The following is a 19,716-nucleotide window of genomic DNA, read 5'->3' as shown; positions in this document are numbered from 1 at the left end:
TGAAATAAATATTAGTTATAATACAGGAAACGTCACTGCAGGTGACGTTTCTTATATTTCTGTTATTTCTTGTAAGGGAATTGTGTATAAATGAAATAAGGATACAAAACAAGCAAGTAAACAACAATTAATGGCCAATGCATTTACATCTTATTTGAATAAAGTGCAACCAACACATTAAAAAGCAAACCTTTTCCGCTTACATTGTCCACATTAAAGCAATTCTCAATAAAAGTGCAGTAACCAACAGTACCTTTACCTGCTAAATAAAAGTAAAATACAGTATTTGTTCTCCGCTCCGGCATCACCGATGACGAACAGCGTCCCAGGTGTATGCCCCCTCATCCCTGTGATGGTATTGGCCCCTAGCTTCCTAATTTCCATAGCCTCCCTCATCCATCTCTTCTATTTACCTGTATTTATTTCTAATGAAATTACTTTTCCTTGGTTGTTAGTTGCTATTGTGTCATGTTGTTGTGTTCCGGAAGTCAGGGTGTTTCTTTAACTGTCACCTACATTGTGTCGGTCACGTCTTTTGTGGTTTAAAGTTGTGTTGAGGCTTTATATTATTATGTTGTGTTGTTTGTCTTTTGTTGTGGCTTTTAAAATCAGGCTTTAGCTGAAAGTTTTTGTAAATAATGTAAATAATTCAATGTACATACTATGATGATTAACTTGTGTGATGACTGTATTATGTTGATAGTATATATTTGTACCATGAGTGATTAACGTGGACCCCGACTTAAACAAGTTGAAAAACTTATTCGGGTGTTACCATTTAGTGGTCAATTGTACGGAATATGTACTGTACTGTGCAAACTACTAATAAAAGTATCAATCAATCAATCAATCAATCAATCAATCAATCAATCAAATTGTCTTGTTGTGATTGCATTTGTCATGACCTTTCTCCACCACAGTATCTGTCCGCCATTTTTGTTTTGATGACGCCACAGACGGGCAAACAGACGTAATGTTTAACATCCTTATCATTAAAAGTGCTAATCTTCATATAAAGTATACCGTCCTTAAAGGTCACAAACATTAAGAGAGACTGGAATTTTTTTTTTTTTTTTAGGATTTTAAAGATGATAAAACACGCTTGACAGATGTGGCTAATGGAAGTCCCCATTGTAGCCTTCAAAGCCCTCTAAAACAACTTCAAACCCTCCATCAACGTTTTATATACACACTGCAAGTATGTATATAACATAGTAACAGACACGTTTATATCAATATGTAATATGCACAATATTCACCGTACTTTGGTCATTTTAATCATTGTCGGAACTGACTTCTTCAACACAATTATGTCTGTTTCCATAGCAGCGCATTTTCGACTTTTGGGAACAAATATGTTCCTAATTCAGGAAACACATGCTAGTGTGTGTTCTAACCATGGAAAACTTGGTAATACACAACAAAGATGACTATTTTTGGACAAATTAGGATTCACAGCCTTATCTTTTTGAAGCTGAGTATGTGGAGGATGAACTGCTGGTTATAGAAGAGACCACCAAGAAGAGGGTGACATTTTGGAGCAGACAGAAGTCAAGACAGTGAGGTCGGCGCGACGTGAAACTAGAAATTTGGAATTTGGAGAAAAGCTATTTTTGACATAAATGGAGTGCTTTGCCCAGGTAAACCAGAAAAACTGTCTCCGGCCAGCTGGACCAAACGCACAAATGTCCATCGAGTGGATCACATTTTAATATTGTTAATGATACAGTACATATGCTGTCTGGCTAGATGTGTACGAACAAAACTTGAAATGTGGGATAATACTTTACAGATACTGTAAAATGATTGTTCATGTTTTCAAGTCAGTACAGATTGGTGTCTTGTCGCACTGATGTGCATTAAAAACTTTTTACGTTTCGTGCTGATGTAGAAGCTAGCTGATCTTTTGCCGTAGCTAGCTTTTACGGCAAATACTGAAGCACACCGATGTGTTACCTTGCTATAAAAATAGTTTGTCTGTGTTCGCTCTTATAATAACAATGGCGCAACAGCTTGCGTATTATACAGGTTACGGAACGTAAATTAAGTATTAGGGACGGTTTATGAATACATTTTTAAAGTGATTTAGAGGTTGAATTGATTGTTCCCATTAGCTGCATTGCAAGCAGCCTACAACGATCCGATTTTTACATGTTAGAACGCAAAAAACAAAAAAAAAAGAACTGTCTTCTTGTCTCTCATATTGACTGTAAATGATTGGTACAATTCCAAAAAAAAAGTTCAGTTTAAGCTTGGGGGTTCGTCAATATTCAATATTCTTTGGTTATGTCAATCAAAACTAAAACATATTTGTGCAGAAAGATAGATAGTCCAGGTGTACCTAATGTTGCGGACAGTGGGTTTACAACATCACAGCCACGTCCCCTCAACACCACTCCAAATGAAGGGTGGGTGCTTTCTTTAGCAAAGTAGCTGCGATGCTTTCCAAGCACGGCTCAACATCCGTCTGAGCCGTTCACGGCAGCCCACAAGACACACGGCGGAGCCACATATGACTGCAGGCTCCCCTCCCCTTTGCCCCATGCAGAAGTGCAATCGCGGCATATTACTTGAATCAATTTTTAAACAGTCCCACTGGGCTGCATTTTGAGGACTTGTTGAAATAATAATGAGGTGCTTGTTGGGTAATGCACTCTGTTTCAATGAACGCACGGCTAGGGAAGAAAGAGCCGGAGAGAAAGGTAGCGCTAGGGCCAATGGAGACTGATTATGTACGTGATTGTGTATGCTCTGCGATGAAACCAATCTGCGTCGAGACTGGCCCTCGACTGTTTTTAAAGGGATCCTTTACTGGACAAAATCAAATTAGCAAAAGCATCACTGATACAGGGTAATAACCCTCAAATTGAATTTCTGCGCGGGCTAAAGTGTCCCCACTCTGCAGAATCAATGGCTGTGAAGAGACAAGAAGGACATTTGAGGGTGGGAATGGGAAGACAGTCATAAGCTATCAGACTTGTGAAGAGGTACACTGAGGATGCAGCAGTGAGTTAACTATTTCTACGCTCCATGGGAGGTGGCAGTGAGTGACTGTAACAACTAAGGTATACGATTAAGCCAATTAAATGTAATCAGCCTTTGGCTACCCGCCCAGAGTGAAATTGGGTCAACCCTTTTGATCTGTATTGAATTTGATTTAGAACCTATTTTCTGTTTTTGATGTTCCCTGCCATGCAGATGCTGTCCTGCCTTTGTTACATACCTTAGAACAGGGATATTCTACTAAATTGTTTTGGGGGCCATATTTCCAGAAAGCTACGGATTGGGGGCCAGACTTCTCCCTGCACTATTATTCTTATTTTGTATCTTGCGGTGAACCAGTGTCCTCTACTCATTTAATTTCGGTCTATTCATTTTATCAGAGTTACAGGTAAACTCTGCTATTTTTAAGAACTTTCTGAAAAACAGCGAGCAAAAGGTCATCTCTATCACAGCACTGTTTTTAGGAATATGCTGCAAAAATGTGAGTCTCAAGTTTTTTTTAACTGAACTGACAAGCCACAAGTGAATAGCCCAAATGTTAAAAAAGAGAGGACCTAAAAGGGACCCTTGAGGAACACTACTAGTATAACTAAAGGAGTTACTGACTCCATCCGAAGTAAAGTTGCCAATGCCAATGCCAATGCCAAAAAGGAAAGGACTTAATAGGGTGCTTTGAAGAACGCCTCAGTTATGTAAATCTCAAGTTTGGACCCTAGTGTTCTATGTTTACTATCAAGGTTAAAAAACTAGGCACAATGATCTGCCACTGTGTTTACAGTGGTCCAAGTTCATCTATACCATTGTTTCTTAACCATAGGGCCATTTTTGTGCTGCCAAAAAATATCTGTTTCTCAGCTGTGGTCCCGTATGGACTCCGGCAGTGCTCAGTTCTGTCCACCACTTGTGGCAGTAATCACAATATCTAAAAAACAGAAGAAGTCTGGAACTAAAGTCATAGAAAGGTTTATCAAGTGCAAACATGATGACTAAAGTAAGCTGTATTTTGGTTTGTACTTAAATTTTATTGACAGTTTATTTAAAGGGGAACTGCACTTTTTTTGTATTTTTTCTATCATTCACAATCCTTATGTCAGTCAATCCGTCAGTCTACCCCAGGGCGGCTGTGGCTACTGATGTAGCTTACCACCACCAGGTGTGAATGAATGTTGAGTCCCACTTCTCTGTGAGCACTTTGAGTGTTTAGAAAAGCGCGATATAAATCTAAGTTATTATTATGTAAGACAAGAACACATTTGTTTTATTTGTTATGGATTGTAAATATTAAATACATGTGAACAATGGAGTCTATGTAAGTTGCTCTATTCTGCTTATAAAGCCCTTATATATACAAGTATATATGTAATGTAGTAACGGGCACATTCACAATGACATTTAGTATTTATGAATTTTGCTCATTTTGAGCTTTTTTTTTTTTCAACATCACTGATTATTATTCACAGCAGACTTAATGAGAGCCAACAAACATAATAAAACATCACTTACTGTACAATGTCTGCTGTCATTATGATGCCAACTGCTACAATGTTCATATAGTGTCGTTTAGATGAAGAATGACTCATAATCCTCGCAAAGAAAAGGGGGATGGAACCAAGCATCTTTTTAGGTATTTCTCGCCATCACTGGGTCTCCATTGGCTGTCGAAGTGTACCAACTTCTCAGAATAGGTCCTCATCCTTCTACTATCAAGGTGAGAGGCATGGTTTTTGATTTAGAATAAACGTTTGTGACAAGATAACGAGGAAGTAGCTCACCCGTTATATGTTAATATTAGCACACACGCTTGTGATAACGGCACCGCTATAAATAGTTATTCTGCGTTAGCATTTTTAATAACAATATTATTAATACTTGGTTACCATTCAAGTCACGAAAATCTATTGTTGGCAGTTTTTGGATGTATATTATTGGGTAGAAGACCTCCCATTGGCTCCATTATAAGCAGACTTTTATTTATGTTTATGTTTGTTTATTTATGCGTTATCCATCCATCCATCATCTTCCGCTTATCCGAGGTCGGGTCGCGGGGGCAGCAGCCTAAGCAGGGAAGCCCAGACTTCCCTATCTCCAGCCACTTCGTCTAGCTCTTCCCGGGGGATCCCGAGGCATTCCCAGGCCATGATAATGATGGTGAACAATATGCAAAGTTACAAAAAAAAGTGCAGCTCCCCTTTAACAGTATTATTCTAGTTTGAATTTATTTATTTTAGCACTGCGTAATTGTATGTGAATTTATTTTTCATCAGTTTTTGAGTCCCTTCTTTTGCAGAACATTTGATTATCTATTTTTGGAATCAGCCTGACCTAAGCCTTGATTATAAGTTTTGTAATTAACACATACTTTCATATAATTTGACAAGGTTTAACCAGTTAAACCAGTGGTCCCCAACCACCGGGCCGCGGCCCGATACTGGGCCGTGGCCCGATTGGTACCGGGCCGCAGAATAATTTTTTATAAAAAAATAAAAAATAATTAAAAAAAAAACATTATTATTATTTTTTTTTATTAAATCAACATAAAAAACACAATATGCACTTACAAATAGTGCACCAGCCACAAAAAACTCCCTTTTCCATGACAAAAACGTCCCTTTTTCATGACAAATTATTAAGCGTTACAAAAAGGTTGGGGACCACTGAGTTAAACTACGTAGGTTAGATGTAATGATTACATCTCGGTGGAAGAGGGGTTAGTGCGTCTGCCTCTCGTCCTGCAGTCCTGGGTTCAAATCCAGGCTCGGGATCTTTCTGTGTGGAGTTTGCATGTTCTCCCCGTGAATGCGTGGGTTCCCTCCGGGTACTCCGGCTTCCTCCCACTTCCAAAGACATGCACCTGGGGATAGGTTGATTGGCAACACTAAATTGGCCCTAGTGTGTGAATGTGAGTGTGAATGTTGTCTGTCTATCTGTGTTGGCCCTGCGATGAGGTGGCGACTTGTCCAGGGTGTACCCCGCCTTCCGCCCGATTGTAGCTGAGATAGGCGCCAGCGCCCCCCGCGACCCCAAAACAAGGGAAGAAGCGGTAGAAAATGGATGGATGGATGGATGGAATAAAATCATGAGTAAGATTACTAATTCAGTGTTAACATTTTAGTGGGCTTTGGGCTTCTCTGCAGTGGAAAATGTTGGCTCTGATGTAAACAAAAGGTCCTTTGCCTTAGAAAGAGGAAAACGTATGTATTTTACAGGCAAAGGGCTCATGGTATACATTTTGTATTCTATTTTGTACAATGTGTGCATTTTGTTTGGACACTAACGGCAGAAATATCCAATCATGCAGAAGGGTCAACCATCAAGCGGCAGTGTGGCAAACTGTCTTCACTTTTATCTATCATCTACCAATATCTATAAACAAACCCATCTAACAAACAAGATGCAATGACAAATGCCGAGATGCAATATATAAAACACTCTTGGAGGAGTTTAAAAATAAATAAACAAGGAAGAGGGTTCACCTAGAATGATCCATCACCAAACCCCTTGAGTCAGGATACAGCTGGGAGCTTCAGAGGCAAGGTGCATGCGCCGGGATGGTCTGATGCGTTATTTCATTCACGATAGGGAGTGTGGGCTGATAAGAGAACTCAGAAGACCTATCAAGCAACGACGCAGCTGCACTGAATAGTAATTACCGGTGAACTGCACAGACTTGAAATGTGACAGGTGGACAAGCTCTTATACTTTTATAGTATTTGAAAGTAACACAAGGTAGAATATCAAACAGTATCATACATACAAGTAGGAAATGGAAATGATCAGGTTTTGGATATCAGCCAGGATTTGGTACCCTTTAGTTGATTATTTAAAACAGAGTATGAAACGTTCTCGGGGCAAAAGCAGCATAACATAGAGTGTCAATACTATTCCAGCACCATTGAAAACTTACACGCTGATCTTTATCCTACTTAGTCTTGGGTGGGAGGGTTATTAGATAAAACTGTATGAGTAGGGCTGTGGAGTTACTGCATATCCTGCACTGTCATGACTATTTCAACACTCTCAAAGTCTGTTTACCTATACGTTTACATCAATCCTTACTTCTTTCAAAAATGTATGAAAATTGGGAGGCATTATCAGTTAAAACTGTGTAAGCGCAGTTCTCAAGCCAAAGGCAGCGTATTGCAGCCCCATCTAACTTTATTTACTTAAAACATCGTAGGGAAAGATGAATGCAGCAATGTACAGACACATCTTGAATGAAAACCATCGCTTTCCATCTAACCTGATGGACCTTGAAAGGTTGCTGCAAAGAAGAATGGGAAAAGAAGAATGGGCCCATAACAAAAATACATTTGCAAGAAACAAAAGTTTCACATTGTCATTATGGGTTATTATCTGTAGACTTGGCTGTACTGCAAAGAGGAATGGGCTAAGATGAATGGGCGAAACTACCTGAAGATAGGTGTGCCAAGCTTGTGGCATCATACATCATACTGTAATTGCTGCCAAAGGTGCATCAACAAAGTATTGTGCAAAGGCTGTAAATACTTATGTACATGTAATTTTATTTTGATTTTGATTTTTTTAGAAATTTGCACACAAAAAAATGAACTTTTCACATTGTTTTATGGAGTAATGTTTGTAGAACTTTAGGACAAAATTTGTTTTTTTTTTCATTATGGAATAAACATTTGCACACAAAAAATGAACTTTTCACATTGTTTTATGGAGTAATGTGTGTAGAACTTTAGGACGAAAATAGTTTTTTTTTCCATTTTGGAATAAGGCAGTAACATAACAAAATGTGAAAAAAGTAAAGTGGTGTGAATACTTTCCAGATGCACTGTTTACATGTATGTCTGTATTTTATTTTATATGTTTTATGATTGTACAATACGGGGTTTACTGTTTAAAATATGTGCCATGAGGATTATTATTTGCAAAAGTATTCAGCGCTGCCAATATGTTGTATTGGTAAGGTTTGTTTGGTATTGTGATACCAATAAAGTAGTTCACTGTGTTACTTACATATTTTTCCACAGTTGTTCTACTGCTGAGTAAAAATGGTATTTATCCATCCATCCATTTTCTACCGCTTATTCCCTTTGAGGTCACGGGGGCGCTGGTGCCTATCTCAGCTACAATTGGACAAGTCGCCACCTCATTGCAGGGCCAACACAGATAGACAGAAAACATTGACACTCACATTCACACACTAGGGCGCATTTAGTGTTGCCAATCAATCTATCCCCAGGTGCATGTTTTTTGGAAGTGGGAGAAAGCCGGAGTACCCGGAGGGACCCCACGCAGTCACGGGGAGAACGTGCAAAGATCCTGAGCCCGGGATTGAACCCAGGACTACTCAGGACCTTCGTATTGTGAGGCAGACGTACTAACCACCTCTGCCACCGTGCATATTATTCACTCTGCTCTGTTATTTACTTTGAATGTTAAAACTAAATTAAATAATCTCTAGTTTCTTTAGTTCCTAGTACAGATGCTTTTAAAAGGGCCATGTTAAAAACAGTATGAAAAATTGTGGAAATGGACAATAAGAAAAAATTAGTCGCAATCAAACTTTCAATATGATGCTATGTATTTGTACACCCATGCAATTTACAGCCTGAACAATTAACATACTTTTCACTGGGTATGATCAAATTAAGTCGATATTAAATTAAAAGTCTACTGCCATTGTCTTTCTGCGGTACTCAAATTACCTTTGACTGCAGTGTTTTTGTATCAAGTTTCATGTGTAGCCTCCAACTAGGCTCCAACTAATGGACTTAGTGTTCCATTTAGCAGAGATAAACTGAATCATTGTATGAGCAACAACCACCCCCTCACCCTCTACTCCTTCTCCACGTGGATGCCACGCAGCCGTAATGAGCCAGCTCGAGGCCTCATTTGTGTCGGAAGAGAAAAGTAATAAAGAAGTAATGATACTTAGGGCCACAGGGCCATGAGTGAAACCAGAAGAAAACAGAAAAAGCAAGGCCTGCAACATTCCTGTCCTTCTAATAATTTTAATACAAACTGTGCAGTTGCTACCAAACAAAGACAGGTTTTGAAAATGTCTTTGTCAGCAAGTGATGCACTTAAGTAGTCCCAGCTATGGTCAATCAATTCACATAACAATAAATTAAGAACAACTTAAAGACAAAATGGAAAATTGTACTAAATAAACCAATTACTCAGTACAGTTCATTCAGTACAGTATAATAAGAAAATGAATAAAGCAATACAAAAACAACAAGCCACTACCATAATAAGGGATACAATATGTTTTAAATTATGCTTTTTAAAGAAGTAAACTTCATGGAGGTGCTGCTCAGATTTGGATAGGTTTGGGTTTTTTAACAGGCTGTATATAAATGAGGTTTTAATTTACATGATGTGTCAAACACACCAACAGGGGGAAAAGGGGGACTGTAAAACTTTTAGAGTTTCATTTCTGACATCCTCGACTCCTTTCTTTTATTTACGGCCCCTCCAGACGTTATCAAGCCAGACTGTGCCTGTTTGTTACTTTTTTTATGATGACCCAAGTTGTTCGCTTGAACAGAAGTGAAACTTTGAAGTTATGTATCGTTCATTACCACATCAACCACAGCCCCCGTCAGAGCGGGAAAATCTGCTCATGAAGCAGTTTTTACTGAAGGCGTCGCCAGCTCGGGAAACATATTTACAGTATTATCTGATGTTTTATATGTGGAGTAGTAACAACACCTCCAGAACAGCGCAGAACACCAAATTGTACTGTAAGCTTTTATTTAGTTAGACTTCCTAAATGTTCTTGAATCTAAAAATGTAAAGAAGGTGAAAACAATTCCTAGTTTTACATATTTTTCTGGATCATTCCGCCACACTTTTTAAAAAATAAACACATAATTATGGGTTATACTTGTATTGCACTTTTCTACCTTCAAGGTACTGAAATCGCTTTGACACAATTTCCACATTCACCCATTCACACACTGATGGCGAGAGCTGCCATGCAAGGCCCTAACCATAACCCATCAGGAGCAAGGGTGAAGTGTCTTGCTCAAGAACACAACGGACGTGACTTGGTTGGAAGAAGTTGGGGATCGAACCAGGAACCCTCAGGTTGCTGACATGGCCACTCTCCCAACTCACCATGCCATCCCAATTAATAAGTATTACATACTAAAATAATAAAGTATTACAGTTGGTATAACTACTAAGGATGTAACAATTACCAGGTTAATGATAATCCGCGGTAATATTTCTGTTGGTTAATATTAACATTTCAAATGTTAATTATAGTAAAACTGTGATTGATTACCGTACTGAACTCACTGGGATATTAGTTAGTTCCTGGAGAAGCAGCTAGCATGCTAATCGCTGGCTGGCTTAAATGCTAACATGAATACACATACAACACATTTCCGCATTACAAATCTTATACCCCAATTTAAACAAAGATAAACATATTAAAACACTAAAATACCATTAATATGGCTCTTAAAGGGGAACTGCAGTTTTTTGTGGAATTTTGCCTATGTTTCACAATACTAATGAGAGACAAGAACATACATCTATTTTTTTACAATTTTAAAGATGGATAAAAAAATGCTTGAAAAATGTGGCTAATATAAGTCAATAGATATTCAAAGCCGCCTAAAACAACTTCAAGAACCCTCCATCAACGTTTTATATCCAGACTGCAAGTATATATATATATTGTAGTAACACATGTTCATAACAATATGTAATGTGTTCAATATTTACCGTATTTTGATAATTTTGATCATTTCTGGGACTGATATGTATATATATATAAATTGTATATATTTGTGTGTGTATATATGTGTGTGTTGTGTACATATGTGTGTGCACATATGTATATATGTAAGTGTGTGTGAATTTAAATGTATTTTATATAGACAATATATAGCAGCAACCACTGAATTGAATTATATTATATATATTATTGTATTATTTATTGTATATATATATATTGTATATGTATGGGGGTGGGACCTAATAAGTTTACTTCTTCCCACTCCCTTTTGAGCCAATCTTGACATCTACAAAAGATTGGTCACATGTAATGTTTTCAATGTAGGTGTAAAAATAATGTATCTATATATTTCTTTTGTATTTTATGTCATTCTCTTGTTTTGTTTGCATGGCTCAAAATAAACCATTCATTCATTCATTTCTTCCGCGCAATGACTTCTGTTTCCGTAGCAGCGCACGTCTGAGTTAAGGCAACAACTTGTGTTCCTACTTCTGAAATCAAAAGCAAATGTGTTTTCTAATCATAGCAGATTTGGTAACAGACAACGAAGACAATTATTACGTATATCTATATATATATATATATATATATATATATATATATATAGATATATATATATAGATATAGATATATATATATATATATATATATATATAGATATGTATATATAGATATATAAATAAATAAACATATATATATATATATATATATATATATATATATATATATACACACACATTTATAATAATAATATGCAAAATATTAACAATATAATAATAATATAACAATGGAAGATGCATAAATAATCAATTTATATTGGTATTATCCATCCATCCATCCATTTTCTATTACTATATATTAACCCCTGAATCTTGAGGTGCCCAGAGATTCCCACCGTTACGTCAACTAACTGAATATTTACTAATATAAGTATTGTAATATAAATTCATTACAACTTCTTTAAAACACACATATATATTTGTAGAACATTATACAAAATAATGTAAATCAATATTTAAATACAGTAATACATATTTTTAAATACAACACCTTTTAAATCAGTGTTATTTAATAAAATTATCATATTTTGTAGTAATGCTGTCTGAATGTCACTACACTTAATGACATATTTTGTATTTTTTATTTATTTAGCATGGTATGTATAAAATGTCCAATTGTTTTGTTTTGTGCTCATATATTTGTATGTTGTCTGTTTAATTTAGTTTTAGTTATGTTTACTAGTTGGTTAGTGGTTGAACAGTGGCTGAACCTTCCACCATCAAGTAGTGTATTTCGAAATAATGGACATATTTAGTGTGTTTGGGAATGGTGAAAACGCCTCATTAAATTCATCACAATGGCCCACATCAAAAGTTTCAAGTTGCAACAAGCACAACTTTTTGTGTGTGTCATTTGAAACCTTGTTCGACCCCGCCAAGGCCTTTGATGGCAAAAGACTATTAGCGGCTTAACAGGCCTCGTGGGGCGTATTGTTACCACTACAGTGACAACCAGTCGACACCAACCAAAAGCGTGGACGGCCAGCATGGCGGACAGCAGCACGGACAGCATGGCGTTCCCCCGGGTGAACTTGGACCGCAGAACAGGCTCTTCAGTCGTGACACTGCAGGAAGTAAACACGGTGGTTAGAGCAATCTATCTGTGGTATTTTTGTCTCAGTTAAGGGTAAGCAATAAAACTGGAACGGTTTGGTTCCATTCCTCTTAATGTTCTCCTCCATTTGCGACTTCCGCACAAGGAAGCCTCATCACGACCAAAGTTTCCATAACAGTGCAGCTCGCCGCATTCTCTTGGACTATTGAGAGCGCGCCAGTCCAGCAAACTCAGCGAGAGTGTGTGTCTTTAACTGAGCCGAGGAAATAAAAAATATCCCCCATCCCCCTTAAAGTCATTCTCTGGATAGCGCAACATGAAATTAGAGCAACACCCCGAAACCACAGGCTAACCCTGCCTTGTGGTGTCCAGACACTAGGAAATGACTCATTTTGGCGTACAAATCCTCGTTCAGGCTTTACGACTGAGTTAACTTGAAAGATCAAGGATTCAATTCAAGGAACTTTATTGTCATACCAGCACACATGAGACGGCACAGATTGTAGTACCCGAGGTTAGAGTTTCAGCAAAGAGAGTAGCAAAGAACAATAGTATGTTCATGATAATGTTAATAAAATCGGAAATAAATAGAGTTGGGTTTTAAATAGCATAGGTTAATAGGAACTTATTACAAATAGAATAGAAAAATTAGAGAAATGACAATAGAGCTCACTAAGGCAGTGTTTTTCAACCACTGTGCCGTGAGATACAGTCTTCTGTGCCATGAGAGATGATCTCATTTCACCTAACTGGGTTAAAAATATTTTTTGCAAACCAGTAATTATAATCCGCAAATGTACTGTTGTTGAGTGTCTGTGCTGTCTAGAGCTCGGCAGCGTAACCATGTAATACTCTTCCATATCAGTAGGTGGCAGCGGGTAATTAATTGCTTTGTAGATGTTTGTCATGATCACAAAATGCAGACGACAGCGGGTGCAGTGTGCAGGTAAAAAGGTATTTAATGCTTAAACCTTAAAATAAAGAAAAGGCAAGTGCCGCTAAGAAAAGGCATTGAAGCTAAGGGAAGGCTATGCTAAACGAAACTAAAACTGAACTGGCTGCAAAGTAAACAAAAACAGAATGCTGGACGACAGCAAAGACTTACTGCGTGTGGAGCAGACAGCGTCCACAAAGTACATCCAAACATGACATAATCAACAAAGTCCCCGCAAAGAATGATAGCGACAACTTAAATAGTCTTGATTGCTCAAACAAAACAGGTGAACAGACTAGTGCTCATGGAAGACATGAAACTTCTACAGGAAAATACCAACAAAAGAGGAAAATCCACCAAAATAGGAGCGCAAGACAAGAACTAAAACACGAAACACAGGGAGACACCAAAAAACTCCAAATAAGTCACGGTGTGATGTGACAGTACTTTGAGACAAGCGCTATAGTCATGAATGCCTGGTTATGGTTTCAATTCTTATCCAACACTTGCGAGAACAAGTTTTTATTGTCAATATCAGCTGCTGAGTTACATTTGCTAATGTTTTCTGCTGGTGGTGTGCCTCGACATGTTATCAATAGAAAAAAATGTGCCCTGGCTCAAAAAAGGTTGAAAAACACTGCACTAAAAATTGCATAGTGGTGCATTCAATCCAGGCACCTTATAGCCAAAACAGTGCTATAGTAGAATGAGCATACCTATCTAGATCCGGGGTGTCAAACTCATTTTAGGTCAGGGGCCGCATGGAGGGAAATCTGTGCACATGAGGGCCGGACTATTACAATCATGGTATTAAAACTAAGAAAATAAAGACAACTTCAGATTGTTTTCTTTATTTCACTTTGGCCAAAAATAGAACTAACACATTATGAAAATATTACAATAAAATATAGAGAAAAATATACCGGCAGCGGTAAAGTTTAGGTCCATGTAGGAAAGAAGAAAATGAATGAATGTTAGAACTGAACAAATGTAAAGTTGCATAAAAATTTATTTTCTTTTGTTATTTTTTTTAATGAATTAAGTTATGTTTATGACAACCTTTTTAGAATGTGAGATACAACAGGATAATGCATACATTTATCATTTGCTTTCGAAACGGTTCCAAAAAAGTGGGACCCTAAAAATTTACTGTAGGACCCCATTTTTATGACTTGTTGGGGTCCCCGGGACCATATTTTGAAAATTTCTAGCGCCAACACTGACGGAAGTATTGGTGCCTGCAAAACAGCAGCAGGCGGCTGTCGCCTGTGGGCCGGTTCCAATACTAATCAAATATCATTCTGGGGGCCATAGATAATTAATTTGCGGGCCGGATCTGGCCTGCGGGCCGTGACTTTGACACCCCTGTTGTAAATGTTCTGAACTCCTGTTTCCATATGAGTTGGGAAATGTTGTTCGATGTAAATATAAACAGAATACATGCAAATCATTTTCAACCCATATTCAGTTGACTATGCTACAAAGACAACATATTTGATTCTCAAACTGATAAACATTTTTTTTTTGTGCAAATAATCATTAAGTTTAGAATTTCATGCCAGCAACACGTGACAGAAGTTGGGAAGGGTGGCAATAAATACTGATAAAGTTCAGGAATGCTCATCAAACACTTATATGGAACATCCCACAGGTGTGCAGGCTAATTGGGAACAGGTGGGTGCCCTCATTGGGTATAAAAGCAGCTTACATGAAATGCTAAGTAATTCACAAACAAGGATGGGGTGAGGGTCACCACTTCGTAAGCAAATTGTCGAACAGTTTTAGAAAAACATTTCTCAACCAGCTATTGCAAGGAATTTAGGGATTTTACCATCTAGGGCCAGTAAAATCATCAAAAAGTTCAGAGAATGTGGACAAATCACTGCAAGTAAGCGATGATATTACGGACTTTTGATCCCTCAGGTGGTACTGCATCAAAAACCGACATCAGTGTGTAAAGGATATCCCCACATGGGCTCAGGAACACTTCATAAAATCACTGTCAGTAACTACAGTTGGTCGCTACATCTGTAAGTGCGAGTTTTAACTCTATTATGCAAAGCCAAACCCATTTATCAACTATATCCTGAAAGCCGCCGGCTTGGCTGGGCCCGAGCTCACCTAAGATGGACTGATGCAGAGTGGAAAGGTGTTCTGTGGTCTGACGAGTCCAAATTTCAAATTATATATGGAAACAGGGGACGTGGTTTACTCCAAAACAAAGAGGAAAATAACCATTCGGATTGTTATAGGCGAAAAGTTCAAAAGCCAGCATCTGTGATGGTATGGGGGTGTATTAGTGCCCAAGGCATGGGTAACTAGCACATCTGTGAAGGCACCATTAATGCTGAAAGGTCCATACAGGTTTTGGAGCAACATATATTGTCATCCAAGCAACGTTATCATGGACGCCCCTGCTTATTTCAGCAAGACAAGTGTTACAACAGCGTGGCTTCGTAAAAAAAGAGTGCGGGTACTTTCCTGGCCTGCCTGGCGTCCAGACCTGTCTCCCATCGAAAATGTGTGGCGCATTATGAAGCGTGAAATACGACAGCGGAGACCCCGGACAGTTGAACGACTGAAGCTCTACATAAAATAAGAATGGGAAAGAATTCCACTTTCAAAGCTTCAACAGTTAGTTTTCTCAGTTCCCAAACGTTTATTGGGTGTTGTTAAAAGAAAAGGTGATGTAACACAGTGGTGAACATGCCCTTTCCCAACTACTTTGGCACGTGTTACAGCCATGAAATTATTATTTGCAAAAAAAATAATAAGTTTATGAGTTTGAACATCAAATATCTTTTCTTGTAGTGCATCCAATTGAATATGGGTTGAAAAAGATTTGCAAATCATTGTATTCCGGGGTTTGTAACTCATGTTATTCTGTGGTAAAGTAAACATTAGACTCCCTGTAACACAAATGCTGAGAAAACCTAATTTGTTAACAGATGACATTAGTGATAATTTATTTGAAGAAGACAAAAATGCTTCTGGTAACTAAGTCTTTGCTAAGACATGACCTTTTACATACAGCAAGTGATCGAAAGGCCATTGTTGTATGCTTCAATAAAGAATAACATGAGAATCACAATGTGTTTCAAATATAGAAAGCTTCACTACATCAAAATATATTGTATTTATATTCACTTGAAAAAGCACATTTGACATATTTGGGGCCTAAATTAAGTGTTTAGTTAACTCTTGTATGTATTATCAGACTGGAAGTCTCTACAGAGAGTGTTGAGTACAGCGTAGAAGATCATAAGGACTCCTCTTCCTCCTATCCATGAAATCGCAAAAAGCCGCTGCCTGACCAGGGGTCAGAAAATCTGTAGAGACTCCTTCCACCCCCATCAAGGACTGTTTTCACTGCTAGACTCTAGAAAGAGGTTCCGCTGTCTCTGTAGTAGAACCTCCAGGTTCTGTAACAGCTTCTTCCCTCAGGCCATAAGACACTTTAACGCATCATTATAATCCCCTCAATTCCCCCCCAAAACGGATTAACTCGCTGGAATATAAAACAATATAACATACATCCGTAAACATGGATGCATATGCAAAATTGAAATATATTTATCTGTACAGTGACGTATTCATTTATACCTGCACCTTATTGATCGTTTATCCTGCACTACAACGAGCTAATGCAACAAAATCTCGTTCTCATCAGTACTGTAAAGTTCAAAATTGAATGACCATAAAAGGAAGTCTAAGTCTAAGTCCAAGTCTATTCTAGACCAATATTTGTCTTATTTTATGTTATCACGTTGGGGTGATCAATGCTGTGTCTATTTATAAGATGTCTATGATCATGGCTACTGATTGGCTCAGCCTCAGGCCAAAATTATAATACTGGATTAAAAGAGTGTAAATGTGATTAAATGGTGTTATTTTATTTATAGAGAGCTCTCATAATGTTGAAAAATGTGTTTGGACACAGGTCTTTTATGCTGTGGTTATTATGAACATCCATCCATCCATTTTCTACCGCTTCTCCCTTTTGAGGTCGCGGTAGGTGCTGGAGCCTATCTCAGCTGCATTTTGGTGGAAGGTGCGGTACACCCTGGACAAGTACACACCTCATCGCAGGGCCAACACAGATAGACAGACAACATTCACACTCACATTAACACACTAGGGCCAATTTAGTGTTGCCAATCAACCTAGCCCCAGGTGCATGTTTTTGGAAGTGGCAGTAAGCCGGAGTACCCGGAGGGAACCCACGCAGTCACAGGGAGAACATGCAAACATCCATCCATTTTCAACCGCTTGTCCCTTTTGGATTCGCGGTGGGCGCTGGTGCCTATCTCAGCTACAATTGGGCGGAAGGCGGTGTACACCCAGGACAAGTCGCCATCTCATCGCAGGGCCAACACAGATAGACAGACAACATTTACACTCACATTCACAAACAGGGCCATTTTTTTTTTTTGTGTTGCCAATCAACTTATCCCCAGGTGCATGCTTTTGGAGGGAACCCAAGCAGTCACAGGGAGAACATGCAAATAAATTAGATTTAAAATGAATGATTCCTACTTCAAATGTGAGTGTGAATGTTGTCTGTCTATCTGTGTTGGACCTGTGATGAGGTGGCGACTTGTCCAGGGTGTACACCGCCTTCTGCCCGAATGCAGCAAAGATAGGCTCCAGCACCCCCTTGACCCCGAATGGGACAAGCGGTAGTAAATGGATGGATGGATGGATTGATTCCTACTTAGCAAAAAATCATCTGTCTCAGTCCTATCTGGAACCAATTAACAGCTGATGATGCATTACATGTTGATGCATTGCGTTACGATATCTGACTGCTGTTACACAATTTAAAATGTGCTTATCGTAAGTTATTATGGTCACGCCGTGTTTACAGTCTGGGAGTTCCCTGCGCTTTATCGGGAATGACTTCCCCGCACAAGTTGTCAGGGATGGTGATTACAACATCCTCTACATCCCAGAGGAAGTTTGACCTGCCTTCAGAGAACAGCCCCACCAGCCTGAAAGAAGAACAATAGGAACTACTTCTGACCCCTACAATTTATGAAACTTTATTTAAAAATAGGCTTTGAATGGAACTCCCAATTACAGCACTGAAACAAATGTAGTGATGACATTTTGTCGGGAGGGGGCGCCATAACTTTCATTCAAACAATACTTTTAGCTGTACCTGAGACGCTAGCTTAACTGCTATATGCAACAAAGATAAACACGATGGTGTTATATTATATAGTTGTAACTTATTCGCCAGCTTCAGTTGTGATGTACAGTGTCTTACCATGTTAAGACGAACACAATGAAAAAAGTATTAAAAAAGAAAAAAAAGTCCAGTTGTGGTTTGGTCTATCCAGCACGTCGATGTTGCCTTCAGGAGCTGCTGTGAGTATTCCTCTCGCGACCAGATAACGGTCTGTTTTAAACAAAGGGCTTGTTCAGATTTATATAAATTTGTTCCATTGATTTGGGACGGTTCCTTTTCCACTAACCACTCCTTGCTGCTTTGTCCAGCGGTGATGTCATGTTGAGGGGGAGAGTCCCGACCCCCATGTTAACCATTTGCTGTCTAGCGAAGAGGGCGTTTGGCAGACTGTCTTTAAATGCACCATCTCATCATCCAGAATTCAGACAGCGCTTGGATTATGACCATTTTGCTGCTTTTACTCTAGGACAGTGTTTTTCAACCACTGTGCCGTGGCACACCAGTGTGCCGTGAGATGCAGTCTGGTGTGCTGTGGGAAATAATCTAATTTCACTTATTTGGGTTAAAAATATGTTTTGCAAACCAGTAATTATAGTCTGTAAAATATGTGTAGAGTAACTGTGTACTACTCTTCCATGTCAGTAGGTGGCAGCCGGTAGCTAATTGCTTTGTAGATGGAAACAGCGGGAGGCAGTGTGCAGGTAAAAAGGTGTCTATAGCTTAAACCAAAAATAATCAAAAGGTGAGTGCCCCTAAGAAAATGCATTGAATCTTAGGGAAGGCTATGCAGAACAAAACTAAAACTGAACTGGCTGCAAAGTCATCAAAAACAGAATGCTGGACGACAGCAAAGACTTAATGTGGAGCAAAGTACATCTAAAAACAACTGAAATAGTCTTAGTTGCTTAAACAAAGTAAATGTGGGAAATATCGCTCAAAGGACATGAAATTTAAGGAAGACATGAAACTGCTACAGGAAAATACCAAAAAAGAGAGAAAAAGCCACCAAAATAGGAGCGCAAGACAAGAAGTAAAGCACTACACACAGGAAAACAGCAAAAAATGGTGTGACGTGACAGTACACCTACTTTGAGGCAAGAGCTATAGTGATGCATGCTTGCTTACATGCTTTAAAGTCATATCCAACAATTGCCACAACGACTTTTTACTGTCAACTGAGTTTCGTTTTTTTCAATGATTTCTGCTGCTGGTGTGCCTCCGCATTTTTTCAACGCAAAAAATGTGCCTTGG

General features: G+C 38.5%; 1 protein-coding gene across 1 annotated transcript in view; it reads right to left on the bottom strand.

The window, feature by feature from the left end:
* The window catches only part of cd276 (CD276 molecule), a 239,667-nt gene extending 220,859 nt beyond the window's left edge, over positions 1 to 18,808 (bottom strand). The window contains exons 1-2 of the mRNA XM_061877936.1: positions 18,544 to 18,808; positions 12,253 to 12,350 (exon numbers count right to left, since the gene is read on the bottom strand). Of these exons, the coding sequence (XP_061733920.1) occupies positions 12,253 to 12,298 (46 nt within the window). The 5' untranslated portion in view covers positions 12,299 to 12,350; positions 18,544 to 18,808. The remainder of the gene's footprint in view (positions 1 to 12,252; positions 12,351 to 18,543) is intronic.
* Between the last annotated feature and the right edge of the window lie 908 nt (positions 18,809 to 19,716).

The sequence above is a fragment of the Nerophis ophidion genome, linkage group LG02 (genome assembly GCF_033978795.1).
Source record: "Nerophis ophidion isolate RoL-2023_Sa linkage group LG02, RoL_Noph_v1.0, whole genome shotgun sequence".
NCBI classification, from domain to species: Eukaryota; Metazoa; Chordata; class Actinopteri; order Syngnathiformes; family Syngnathidae; genus Nerophis; species Nerophis ophidion.
Note: the sequence above shows the minus strand (reverse complement) of the source record. Positions and strands in the feature narration are given on the sequence as shown.